At 44.5% G+C, this 12,975-nt stretch overlaps 1 protein-coding gene across 1 annotated transcript in view; it reads left to right on the forward strand.

Annotated features, from left to right (window-relative positions):
* Positions 1-12,975, forward strand: part of zgc:158766 (uncharacterized protein LOC100009641 homolog) — a 34,402-nt gene that overhangs the window by 20,690 nt on the left and 737 nt on the right. The window contains 19 exon segments of the mRNA XM_064347604.1: positions 197-290; positions 924-1,010; positions 1,952-2,068; positions 2,517-2,615; positions 3,150-3,292; positions 3,703-3,841; positions 4,014-4,136; positions 4,647-4,808; positions 5,115-6,007; positions 6,451-6,700; positions 7,137-7,226; positions 7,552-7,776; positions 8,517-8,584; positions 8,586-8,676; positions 9,191-9,368; positions 9,521-9,637; positions 10,340-10,600; positions 11,741-11,967; positions 12,282-12,342. Of these exon segments, the coding sequence (XP_064203674.1) occupies positions 197-290; positions 924-1,010; positions 1,952-2,068; positions 2,517-2,615; positions 3,150-3,292; positions 3,703-3,841; positions 4,014-4,136; positions 4,647-4,808; positions 5,115-6,007; positions 6,451-6,700; positions 7,137-7,226; positions 7,552-7,776; positions 8,517-8,584; positions 8,586-8,676; positions 9,191-9,368; positions 9,521-9,637; positions 10,340-10,600; positions 11,741-11,967; positions 12,282-12,326 (3,409 nt within the window). The 3' untranslated portion in view covers positions 12,327-12,342.

Genomic DNA, 12,975 nt, shown 5'->3' on the forward strand with positions numbered 1-12,975 from the left:
TTCAGGATGCAGTATTGCACATGTACATTAAATTACAGTTACAAGGTAATGACATACTATTCTTTGGCAGCCCGAGGCACCCTGTGATGAAGGTGTGCAATTTGTGGTGCAGCATTCTTATGTTCTGAGAGCAGTGTTCCGTATCAAGACCATACAGGCGTTTGTGGGTCATGAAATTGTTCTGTTCTGATTCCAGAAAAGACAAACAGGAACAGGGTCTAACAGTCCTTGTGGATGCACGCAAACAGCAACCTAGCCCTGCACTCTTCACATCCTTGTCAGAAATCCAGGTGAGGTTTCGGCAGAAAATGTTATACTTGATTATTATTATTAATAATAATAATAATAATAATAATAATAATAATAATAATAATAATAATAATAATAATAGTAATTAGCTGTAGGTTTTCCAAATCTAGTAGTTCAGATGAAGCACCTTCATTATAGTTACAGCCCACAGCCTCCTATAGTATTTGAACCTGCAGCCACCTTGTTAGTTCCCAAAACTGTGCCACACTGCTGCTCTGTGTAATTCTGGGGTCTGCTGTACATTTCACGCTTGTATTCTTGGGCAAAGCAGACCCCAGCTTTCATCAACCAGTTCTGTCACATTTTTGAAGGAGGGCTGCCCCTGGGGGCTTAAGGAAAGGCCTGTGCTCTCTTGTCCATGAGACCCCTTGCATGAGTGAGATCTGTTCACAGTCCTTCCCTACCCAATAACCACAGGGAGGATGCAGTCTGGGGGGATATTCTATCATCCATCTATTACAATCCACTTTATGTATAGATCATACTGCATTCTTCTCATGACTCGTTTTACACATTTTCTTCTGTTGTCCCAAGTCTCTTGTGTGGTTGCTTTAGTAAATGCTGTGGGGATGTTAACAATGTTTTTTTTGTTTTTCATTTGTTTTCTTCCCTAGCTTTTGCTACCAAATGCACTTTACTCTGTTCTAATGCTTGTGGACAAGGATACAGCCTCCAAGCCTGAGAGAGACTTCACAATACAGGTCAGGAAGTAAATAATTATTGTTTTATAAGAAAATAATGTATAAACGTCTTCACTGCTCGCAATTAATCTTGTTATATAAGCAGTGTTTAGGGTTCAGCAGCAGTATTTTTTACTCAGCTTTCTCCCATCAGTAGAAAGTCAATGAAAGCTCCACACTGAACACGTTGGGAGATATTTTTAAATGTCAGTGTATTATTAAAACACACCAGGGCATCTCATTTAAACTCACAGCTCGGGCGGCGGTTAGATGCGAGACGCGTGGAATGTTGCGTCAGCCTTGTGGGTTGGAAGGCTGAATGTCTGAGGCGCATCTGCATGAAGCCACATGTCTGATAGCGAATGCTATCCCAGTCATTTACAGGTGCTGTCTGTCACGGGGCAACATCAAAGCTTGATGAGGCCAGGGACACCGCAGACATCGTTAAATAGTTATTTATGGAGTTGTGTGGCAAATGTATCAGTGACATATGGTCTATTTACAGTATCTGCCATGTTGCCAATTAATTTACATTGTTTAAATGGAGCTAATTCAAGAGAATGATACAGAAATCGCTTTAAGAGAACTGGATTATAATCAATGACTGCAATGCCTGCAAGCAGAGCAGCAGCAGATCTCCAGTTTCTAAACGTAATGTTCAAAACAAGTTATATTTTTCGCATGTGGCATTCACACGGTACAAATTACAATTGCTACAGATACTTACTGCAGTCTAAACCCTGACAGTCTTTATATAACTGCGAGTGTGGGAAGGTTTACTATGTTTTCTGTACGTAAAAATCCAAGTTGTAATTTTGTATTCCATATGAAAGTATCAAGTGCAAGTACCACTATTTTCAAATACAATGAAATCAAATACTGTGCATTGTAATGTATTTTACATGCATAATAAGCGTTTGACCTAGGTTCTCACAGGCCAGGTGTGATTATTCTCTTCGCAGTGTGAGCTCCTGCCCTCTCTCAAGGCCCTGCTGAAGCACATTGATTCCTCTCAGCTGACCCGGGATCTGGAGGGAAGCTTCCACTATGACCACAGTCACTGGATCCAGTTCAGACAGGTAAGGACCCACTCACCAGCACACACACTGAGCCGACCGCTTACATGTACTGCAAGCCGATGAGTCTGCTTTACACCAGTCATTTAGACATACTGTACAGTGTGCAACATAGTGTTCAAGTTACAGCGTTTCATACCAGAAAGGTGTGGGTTTGATTCCCAGACAGGGCCTTGGAATTGTATCCTTAAACAGGACACTGTAGGCTTCTTAATCTAAATAGTTTCAGTTAATACATATTGAGTAAGTCACGTGACCTTTTCATTTCTTACATGATATGAGTTTAGTTTATGTTGAATTTCAGAAAAAGCTATATTCCCAGAAGAGACAAAGAACTTGCATCGGGAAACACCGAGATGATATGAATGAACAATGTGCATTTTATTATTCACTCATGAGCTGACTGCGTATTTCCTGATCCTGTTTTTGCCCTCCTATTTGACACCCATAGAAAATCGAACCCTTCGCCCACAGCTGCAGCATGGCAGTCACCTCTCTCCAGAACTCCATCGCCACCCTGACATCCAGGAGAAACCTGGAAACCACCAAGGTCAGTTACTCTGGCAACCTGTGACTTTGGAAGACACACTGTCAGTGTGCACCCTTGCCTGTTTGCCTGACAAGACTGAAAATGGCCTGACTCACATTCATACTATGATTACACAAGTGTAATTACTTTGGTCTGGGGTCAAAATACTATATTTTCCTGTTGTGTTATGGTTTCTTAAATTCAAAATTCTATTTCCCTGATGCAAATTTGCATGTTGTTAATGCTACAGCAGACTGCGATGTATTGTGGGTGCCCGTCTGAGTTTAGTTATGAGTCTCATAATACTCAGGAAATGTTTGTTATCAAATATTAGATTCATATTAATGTAATTTTGGTTAATAATTAAATCAGCTGTAAGCTAACAATCTACAGTTAAAATTAGTTTTTTTTTTAATTTCTGCCTGCATGTTACGAAGGAGCTTGCAGCAAGCTACCAGTAACCTACTTGACGAAGTTGCGCTGAGACCTTGACAAAGTTGTGCTGAGTGTATTGTTGTCTCTCACTCAGGAAGTGTATTGTTGTCTCTCACTCAGGAAGTGTCAGAGGTGATTGAACAGCAGAGGCGATTAATGAAGAACGTGCTGGATGACACGCAACTTATCCGCCTCAGACTGGAGGGTGGTACTGTGCTGGCTCGTATCAGGAAGGAGGAACCCAACGAGAATGAGAACTACAGGTACTGGAACTGAGGGGCATTCACCAGGCACTGAATCAGGTTCAGCTAGGGAACGTTTAGCAGGATGATCGTGTTCGGCTTCTTCAGTTATAACTTCATAATATCACATGATTTCCACATTGAGGGCTGATTTTAATAAAATATTCAAAAAATATTTTTAAAATATTCCATATATAGTCTGTGGTATATTCCACATGGCCCCAGATGCCGCCACTGTCTCACCCTGCACACAAGACAACAAGACAACAACAAATATGGACCAATATACTCATTTACATTGACAGCCCTGGCCACCAGACCACTGCTCCCATGGTAGAGTATGATGGTGTTAACCACCGCAGGGCCAGTTCATTTCATTTACATTTAGATTGGAGTATCCAGTGAACAAATGTTTAATTTTGTTTCATCAGGGATGCAGTCGATATGGTGAGCTCACTGTACAACCAGGTTGATGAGGAAGTTCACAAACTGGTTATCCTGTCCAACAAGTCCCTGAAACAGCTGGAGAACCTCCTAGAAGTCCGCAGGTTTGAGGAGGGATGTGCCCAGGTGAGCTGACTGATATCAGACTGATATCAAGTACAGAGTGATTGAGCAAAGTTCTGTCAATCCTTGCATTTGGCTGGAACATTTGTACTTGTATGTGCTAATTCTCAGTTTTTTTATGAGTCTTCTTAACTTTCTCTTCACTGTTTCCCCCTCCCTCTCTGCCTCCCTGCAGATAAAGCTGTGGTTCAGTGTTGAGGGAGAGAAGCACCTCTCTCCTCTAGACTCCCTCAGTCTCTCATTCAGCATGCTCAGACAGATGAGGGAGAGCCTGAGCCAGTGCCTGGAGGGGGCTCTGGTGAGTGTCCTCTCTGCCCAGTGCCAAGAGCCCATGTTCTGGAATTAATTACTGCACTCTGAATAGATTTTCACTGCAGAATAGTAGGATTTCTCTTGATAGCTGTCATATTGAGAACATATGTAACTTGTTGGTACAAAATTAATCCCTAGGAGTGTTACTCTTAATAACTGTCTAACACGTGTATATATGCACGTACACATACCTTGCATAAATTTAAGAATAGATTTCAGTTTTTCATCAACATGACCTGCTTCTTTTGGTGTATTGGAATGGTGCAGGGGATTGGTGATAAAAGAGCTTGACTTAGTAGTCAAAAGGCTGCACTATGCACTCTAACACTATGTTAGATAATGCCATGTAGTGCTTACAGCAAAATTAAACATCTTTTGTACCCCTGAGCAAGGTACTTGCTACGTCCAGCGCTAACAGATAATGAGTAACATATAAACGATAAATATTAAGTCTTCCTGTATAATGAATAAAAATACATACTGTTTGCCCTCACAGCAACACCAGAAACAGGGTCTTTGCCTGATCGAGGAAGCCAAGGCCGTCCCAAACTCCTCTGTTTTGGACTTCAAACAGTACCTTACCTCTGTCCTAGGACGCATAGAGAGGCGCAAAAGTGAGCTGGACATCCTGCTCAACTTGTACGAGTTCTATGATTCGGTAAAATCCTATCTTGATACTTTGTACCCCTTAACATGTGTATTCACCCACGTACTTGGAGGTTTTAGGAATAATATTAATGAAATGACGTTTTCAGATTTGGTGGGTACTTGGTTGAGCAGGCGCCATTATTTAGCCACATTACGATATGACCAAAATAAAAAAATGAAAATTCAATGACATTAAATGAAAATAAATTAATTGGCTGTTTTGTTTCATTGAATGCAAATTAGAAAACAGTTTAAATATGATTACTGCAAATTGGGCCCAGCTGATAGGTGACAGGGTTGGATTCGTCCTTTGCAGGCGGACCAGTGGGCGGAGCACTGCCAGGACTACCTGAGGCAGCTGAACTTGGACAGCAGTGTGGGTGCCAGCGTCCCTCGGACGGTGCTACAGGTCCTGCAGGACTACCAGTGCGAGGCCACCAAGTTTTCCCCCAAGAACTTCAGCACCCTCAACGAGATGGTCCTGAACCTGGGCAGCAGCCGCGAGCTGGAGCAGTGGAACGCCCTCTGGCACCGGTGCCAGCAGACCCGCCGGCAGCTGGACGAGGCCCTGAACCGGGCCAAGGTGGCGCCGCCATCGCCAGTGGACTCGAAGACCCCCGAGCCGCCTGCGAGCGCGCAGGGCCAGGCTGCAGGGCAGTCGGCCGGGGAGGGCTGCGTCCTCCCCCCCGCGCGGGCTGCCCCGGACACCAGGCCCTCGTCGGCGTTTGAGTACGGCGACCCCAAGTCTCACTCGGCCGGGCCCTTCACTAAGACCCACCCCTCGCTCTCCTCCTCCTCCTCCTCCTCGCTCTTCCCCTTTCCCCCCGAGGGCGACAAACTGAGCCAGTGCCCCTCCCTGTACGAGGACACGGACAGCGACTGCACCATCGACTCCTCCGCCTCCTGCCAGTCGGAGCCGGTGTACTCCCCGGCCACCCGGCACCGCAAGCAGCCGCTGAAAAAGATCATGAAGAAAACCATGAGCTACGACCTGTCCACACGGGACGGCGGCCACGCCCATGAGCTCGCCCTCCACGGGTACACGGGCGTCTACATCAAGGGCCTGGAGGTGACCAACAACGTCAGCCTCGAGAAGAAGCTGCAGCGGCCCGATGGGAAGAGCCCCGCACTGGGCCGCAGTCGGAGCATGTCCTCGCCTCCCAGAGTGCACTGCAGGCATTCAGAGGGAGACCCCAAGAAGCAGAGCAGGTGAAAGGGAATGGACTGGCAAAACTTGGTTGAAATGAAATAGTAACATTAGTTAATCTACAGTATGTGGCGCTAACTTTGCTGACTTGTGCCTAATGATTAAACTCATTACACCCTAAGGGTTTCTAGGGTTTCTGTTTCTGTTTTTGGAAAAATGTGCTGACTCATATTTTGCTGTATGACTTAAGCATTCAATTGGTAAAAAAAAATCTCCCTTCCAGAACAGGAGACATGTATGTGTGACATAACTGAAGACTAATGATTTCCCAGGTAGCAAAATGACTAACTATGGCCAAATGACTCAGTTACACGGACCAGCTCTTAGGCACCAATATTGTCTGAACATTCCCTGAATTACTTTGAAGTAGTTTAGTTCTACATTTTTTTAAATCTCCATGTGCAGGGCTTTTGTCATGTTGTTTTTTTATCTGGCATCTCCACAGCAAAGTTAAGCACATCATGGAAGAGATGATTGCCACAGAGAGGGAGTACGTGCGATCGCTCGGTTACATCATTGAGAACTACTTCCCAGAGATGGAGCGCCTGGACCTGCCGCAGGACCTGCGGGGCAAGCGCAGCATCATCTTTGGCAATGTGGAGAAGCTCTACGACTTCCACAGCCACTACTTCCTGAAGGAGTTGGAAAGCTCCGCCCATTCACCCCTGTCAATCAGCAGCTGTTTCCTGCGACACGTGAGTACCTCATGCTACGATCTGGCTGGTGACCATGAGTCGGAACCCTGTGGAGTGGCAAGCAGCAGCTAAATTTAGAGAACATTAAAATACACTTTCAAGGGCTTTAAAATTTTATTTCAGGTAGGATTAAATAAATTTAAACTGATAATCAGAAAGTCAACTATGGTTTGTGAGTCACCCTTGGGTTCTTTCATTTATTTAGGCCTCTGTGTGCCCACAAATCTATCCATTGGCTGCAGATATAAAATCTCAGTGGATGGATGCGGTTTATCACTTTGTACATGGTAATTGCTATAAACCATATTTATTGTGAATTATTTATTTTCAGTGTGAAAATGCCCATGAGTGTATCCAGTCTGACTGAAATAAATAAACTTTTACTGTAGCATTAACCACTATTTAGTCATGATCTTCCTGTTGTTCTTTCACGCAGGAGGACCAGTTTGGGATGTACGCACTCTACAGCAAAAACAAGCCCCAGTCTGACAACCTTCTGGCTAGCCATGGCAATGACTTCTTCAAGGTGAGCCAAATATGAATCCTCTATAAGCACCTAGATCCAGCAAAAGTGTGAAAATTCACTGCATGAACCTCACAATTATCATCAAATTATTATTATATTTGCTCTGCAGGTGCAAATATATACTGTACAATGTTTACATTTTTTCATATTAGCCAGTTATAATATAGTTTTAAATATGATAGCAATTGTCATAAAGCCTCCAGTAATGCCAGGGGTCCACTTACGGATGAAATCAATTAAGCTCAGTTTGCGAGTCCTATCCCCTGTAGTGCCCCAGGCCCCTTGTGATTCCTCCGATCCTCACCGCCCCATCCCCTCCCCCCAGAACAAGCAGGTGGAGCTGGGTGACAAGATGGACTTGGCCTCATACCTGCTGAAGCCCATCCAGCGCATGAGCAAATACGCTCTGCTGCTGAAGGACCTGATAAAAGAGTGTGGGCACACCCACGAGCAGGAGCTCAGCGACCTGCGCACTGCCGAGGAGATGGTCAAGTTCCAGCTGCGCCACGGCAACGACCTGCTGGCCATGGACGCCATCCGCGGCTGTGACGTGAGTAGGGCCGAACGGGCTTCAGCTATTGGGCAAGACAGTGGGGAAGGGGGTGGGGTTATGGAGGTAGGACAGTGTGTAAGAGGGTGGAACTGCAACTGTAGGACAGTGGGTACAGTTAACTTTTACTTGTACGCAAAGCAGCCATAGTCAAAGGCAGCCGTGTCCACCTCTCTGGTTAATTTTAAATTAAACTATGGAGTGCACCCTATATATGTGTGTAGACAAGTTATATTGCATGATATAACTTCATAGACACATTATATATTCTCTTTAGCACAGTGTGATGTCTGCTACTAATAAACATTGCAATGGCATGAGTGTTTGTCCACCTGGAATTTTAATGTAACAGTAACAGGACGGAGTGTAGCACAGTGGGTAAGGAACTGGGCTTGTAACCGAAAGGTCGCAGGTTCGATTCCCGGGTAAGGACACTGCCGTTGTACCCTTGAGCAAGGCACTTAACCGGAATTGCTTCAGTATATATCCAGCTGTATAAATGGATACAATGTAAAAATGCTATGTAAAAGTTGTGTAAGTCGCTCTGGATAAGAGCGTCTGCTAAATGCCTGTAATGTAATGTAATGTAATTATTCTATTATTCTAGTCTTAAAATTTTGTGGTGCACTGAAGGTAGTGGGGGATGTAGCTTTTATTAAATCTGCTCTTATACAGACAAGACAACCACAGATTTTTACACATGAACACAACCTATAACCCCCCACCCCCCATTTCTGCAGGTGAACCTGAAGGAGCAGGGACAGCTCAGGTGTCAGGATGAATTCATTGTCTGGTGTGGCCGGAGGAAATGTCTTCCTGTTCGAAGACCTCATCCTCTTCAGCAAGACCAAAAAGATTGATGGGGGATACGACATCTACATCTACAAGCAGTGCTACAAGGTCCTGAGAGCTTAAAGGAAATGGACTAGGGGCCAGATTAAATCTGAACTTTAACCTTCCACCCACTGAGTGATGTAATCATTCTGACAGGAAGCTCATTAAAGCAACAGCATGCTTGTTAGGCTGCTGCCGTATTCTTTTCTCAGTTAGCCATATTAATGTACCCCTCATGTTTCTCACAGCTGTGAAATCACACCCATCTCCCAGGCTGTTAGACCACAGTGACATGTTTGAGCACCAACAAATGGGTTTTTAAATATTTATCTGGTGAAATATAAATCAGAAAGCACAGTTAAAGTCCTCTGATTTGACACATGTTCTCCTTCCATATGCTAAATTCTGAGAAATACAGTGATGTCCAGTCATTCTGTCTGTTCCTAAACATACTCTAGACTCTACTTCATTCTGAGTTGGGATGTGATGTGTTCTGCTAATGTGATGTATGACAGTCACAGACAGCGGAAACTCACATTCTTGTGTTTGTGTGTGTGTGTGTGTGTGTGTGTATCTCCAGACAGCAGAGATTGGGATGACAGAGAATGTTGGTGACAGCGGACTACGGTTTGAGATCTGGTTCCGACGCAGAAAGTCCCAAGACACCTTCATTCTGCAAGCCAGCTCTGGGGAGGTGAAGGCAGCCTGGACCAGCATTATCGGCAAGATCCTGTGGAGGCAGGCCCTGAGGAACCGAGGTGAGCGTGCTGAAATACTGCTTGTTTGGGAAACGCGTCCTTCTGTGATTATCAAACCTTTACTTTCATATGAGTGACTAGGTCGGGTGGTTTTATATAATCTTAATCACCCTTTATATATGAACGCATCATTTCTTTTCTGTTATCTGCAGAGTTGCGCATGCAGGAGATGGTTTCCATGGGGATTGGCAACAAACCGTTCATGGATATCAAACCCAGTGATGCTGCCATCAGTGACCGGGCCATCGATTACATCATGAAAGGGTCAGGTAAGCCGCTCATTGCAGTGCCTTTGCTCCCTCACACTGTCTTTTCTGTTTGCCCTTTACACTTTCCTGTGACTGTGTTGGCTTTTTTTCCCTCTGCCTGGTGTTTACACAACACCTGCTAATCTGGATCGCTGCCACTGATAACGAAGCGAGATTTTAATTCCCTGTTGAGTGCAGCCCTCATATTCATATCAAGGTTAAAGCAGCATAGTGGAGCTTTTTTTTGTTCTTCCCTTCATTTAAAACACTTGCTGAAGTGTTTTCCTCCCCCTTCAGAAAGTTTGGGCATTTCCTGTGCCACAGAAAGGCAGACTGTCTGGAGAGACAGTTCTGCCTTTGCGGGGGGGGGGGGGGGGGATTAGTGTGGGGGTTGTCTGGGCTTGCCCCATCACAGGCATTTCATACAGATGTGAAATTTGTGAAGTATTTCATGCGTGGGCCTTAAAAGCAAATAATGGCACACAGGTTTGGGCACACAAACACCCACTCAAGTACCACTGCCTAGTCTGAGTGGTTAGCTATCTGGCAATCCAGTAGCTTTTTATTGAAAAAAGCCTTTAGATCTGCAGCACAGAAAATCTGCTTCTGCCTGCATTGCCCTGATGGATACTTGTGGAAATCCATTGGGAATTTCTCATCACCCCTTCTCTCTAGACCTCTCTTTCAGCCTGTTAATAACATTCCTTGCTCTTCCAATGACAGAGTCCAGAACTCGGGCATCCATTGCGGTGTCCTCCTTCGATCACTCCACCCCTTTCAAGAGGCCCCACTCCACCATCTCCAACAGTAGCACCTCCTCCTCCAGTAGCCAGTCCTCCTCCTCTCTCCTGGGTTCCCTCAACTTGCACCTGTACCCATCTCCAACCCACCCACTGACGGGCTGCCCCTCCTTTGGACACTGGCCCTATGACTGTATAGAAGAGGATGAGCTGGAGCAGGACAACAGCAGTCAGCCGTCCATGAGTGAGTGACCACAGCATGACCCCTCTCGGGTGACTACAGAAAGACTGCTTTTTGGTGATCGCAGAATGACTGTTGTTGAGTGGCCACAGAATGACTGTTCTTGAGTGACCACAGGATGACTATTTGTGAGTGACCACAGCATGACTGTTGTTGAGTGACCACAGAATGACTGTTGAGTGACCACAGGATGACTGCTTGTAAATGACCACAGAATGACTGCTCTTGAATGACCATGGAATGTCCATTCCTGAGTGACCAGATTGAGAGCTGTTTTCTGTTAATGGAGTTAATTCAGACATTTCTCAAATGAGCTGCATCCCTCTTTCTGTGCCTCTTCCCAAGGCAAGCTTGAAACTATATATTTGCCTGTCAAAAGGAATGGTATATGATACATACAATATGTGACCAAAAATATCTGGACACCTCTTGATCTGGGGCTGTTTTTCTTGTCTTGGGCTAGGCCCCACAGTTCCAGTGAAGGCAAATCTTAATGGTATAACATATTATGACATTCCAAACGATTCTGTGCCTCCCCAACAGTTTGGGGAAAGCCCTTTCCTGTTTCAGCATGACAATACCCCAGGGCACACATCAAGGTTCATATAGAAATGGTTTTGTCGAGAATGGTGTGGAAGAACTTGACTGGCCAGCACAGAGCCCTGACCTCAACCCCATCCAACACCTTTGGGATCAATTGGAAAGTACAGCTGAAAACCTGGCCTAATTGCCCAATCAGTGCCCGACCTGACTAATGCTTTTCTGGCTGAATGGAAGAGCGTCCCTGCAGCAATGCTCTAACTAGTATAAAGCCTTCCCAGAAGAGTGGAGGCAGCAAAAGGTGGACCAACTCGATATTAATGCCTGTAATTTTGGATGAGAGATGTTGGATGTCAGGTGTCCACATACTTTTGGCTATGTAGTGTGTATCTCACATAAAAAACATACCAATCCTCATTTAATGTTGTATCTGCTGTAAAAAAAAACTGATTGGGGTGTACTAAGAAAAAGCATTTAACAATGAACCTTAAGTAAAGTTATGCTTCCAGTTGCATTGCAAGTGGAATGTCATTTTTACTTTCTAGTTCAAAATTGAACAGTTCACACTTTACCGATGTTTATTGACTCTTGTGTCTCTTTCAGTCACTGAAGGCTCAGAGACATCTTCTCAGTGTACCTCTAGTGACAGCATGACAGGCCTCAATGGCCTCACAATTCCCTCCACCATCGCCATGGAAACCTTCTCCAATGATGGCGCCCCCTTTTTGTGTGCGTCCTCCTCTTCTTCGTCGCCCCCGCAAGTCACTTCTCCGGCCCCATTCCAGAAGGAGCAGGACCTCCAGCCGCAGAACAACAAGTTCATCACATCAGTAAGTGTTCCAAGCTTACTGTTTGTGTGCAACCATTCTGCCCCCTGGTGGTCACACTATGATCTCAGCTGTAGAGGGTTAAGGCATATTTCCTCTGGTATTGGAAGCGAGAAATTAGCTACTTCTGACCATGAAGGCCAAACAGGCCAAGGTCAAGATGAGTTATATTTCCTAAACTTAACCATATTTAAAAGGGGGTCATGACTCTGCTCAGCCACGTCTTGGCTCCGTTGTACCTACAGTACAGTGAAGATTGGCACCATTACTATTGGATTCCTTTATCTTATCGCATTTTGTTGTTTTGTTTTTGCCAGAACAAGACATCTCATATAACATTAGGCCTCTCAACAGTGGTCTGACAAAGGGTTTAGCTCTGTAAGTAATATGGTCTCATCAGAGTGTGTTCTGCTTTGTTCTGTTCAGAGCCTCATTCATTAACATTATATTTTATGAGCTGGAATTCCATTTCTCCATACTAATATGTGTGAATTTGTTTGGGGGTTTGTCACATTTTGCCGGTTTTTGTTTGTCTGGGTTGCATGGGAATGCTATGCTGGGATTAAAGGGGTGAAAAGGTGCAACTTGTTTTGCCCTTTCTCTGGAGTTTCCTGTTTTTCTTTTGCACTCATTAGTGTTCCTGTGGCACTAATTCTGAAGTGTACAACTGTGGTGAGGTGAATTGTGGAACTTTGTCCCACCAAATCTACCTGTATTCTGTATGCTGATGCCAATGCTGCACTACATGGGACGGCATTCACACACACACGCTCACACACCTGTACTAATCAAAGTTGTATTTCAAATTAAACAATGACTATGAGGCACAATTTGTGTTTTTTTTAACAGACATTGAACTATATTACAACAAGTCATACAGTGCATATTTAATGTAGGAATTGGATGTGGAATATACAAAATCATTTTACAATGACTGCTTTTGATTCAATTAATTAATATAATATAAAGTACATACTAGAATTATGACAATGAATGGTACTGTACTTGGAA

The sequence above is a fragment of the Anguilla rostrata genome, chromosome 1, assembly GCF_018555375.3.
Source record: "Anguilla rostrata isolate EN2019 chromosome 1, ASM1855537v3, whole genome shotgun sequence".
Taxonomy (NCBI): domain Eukaryota; kingdom Metazoa; phylum Chordata; class Actinopteri; order Anguilliformes; family Anguillidae; genus Anguilla; species Anguilla rostrata.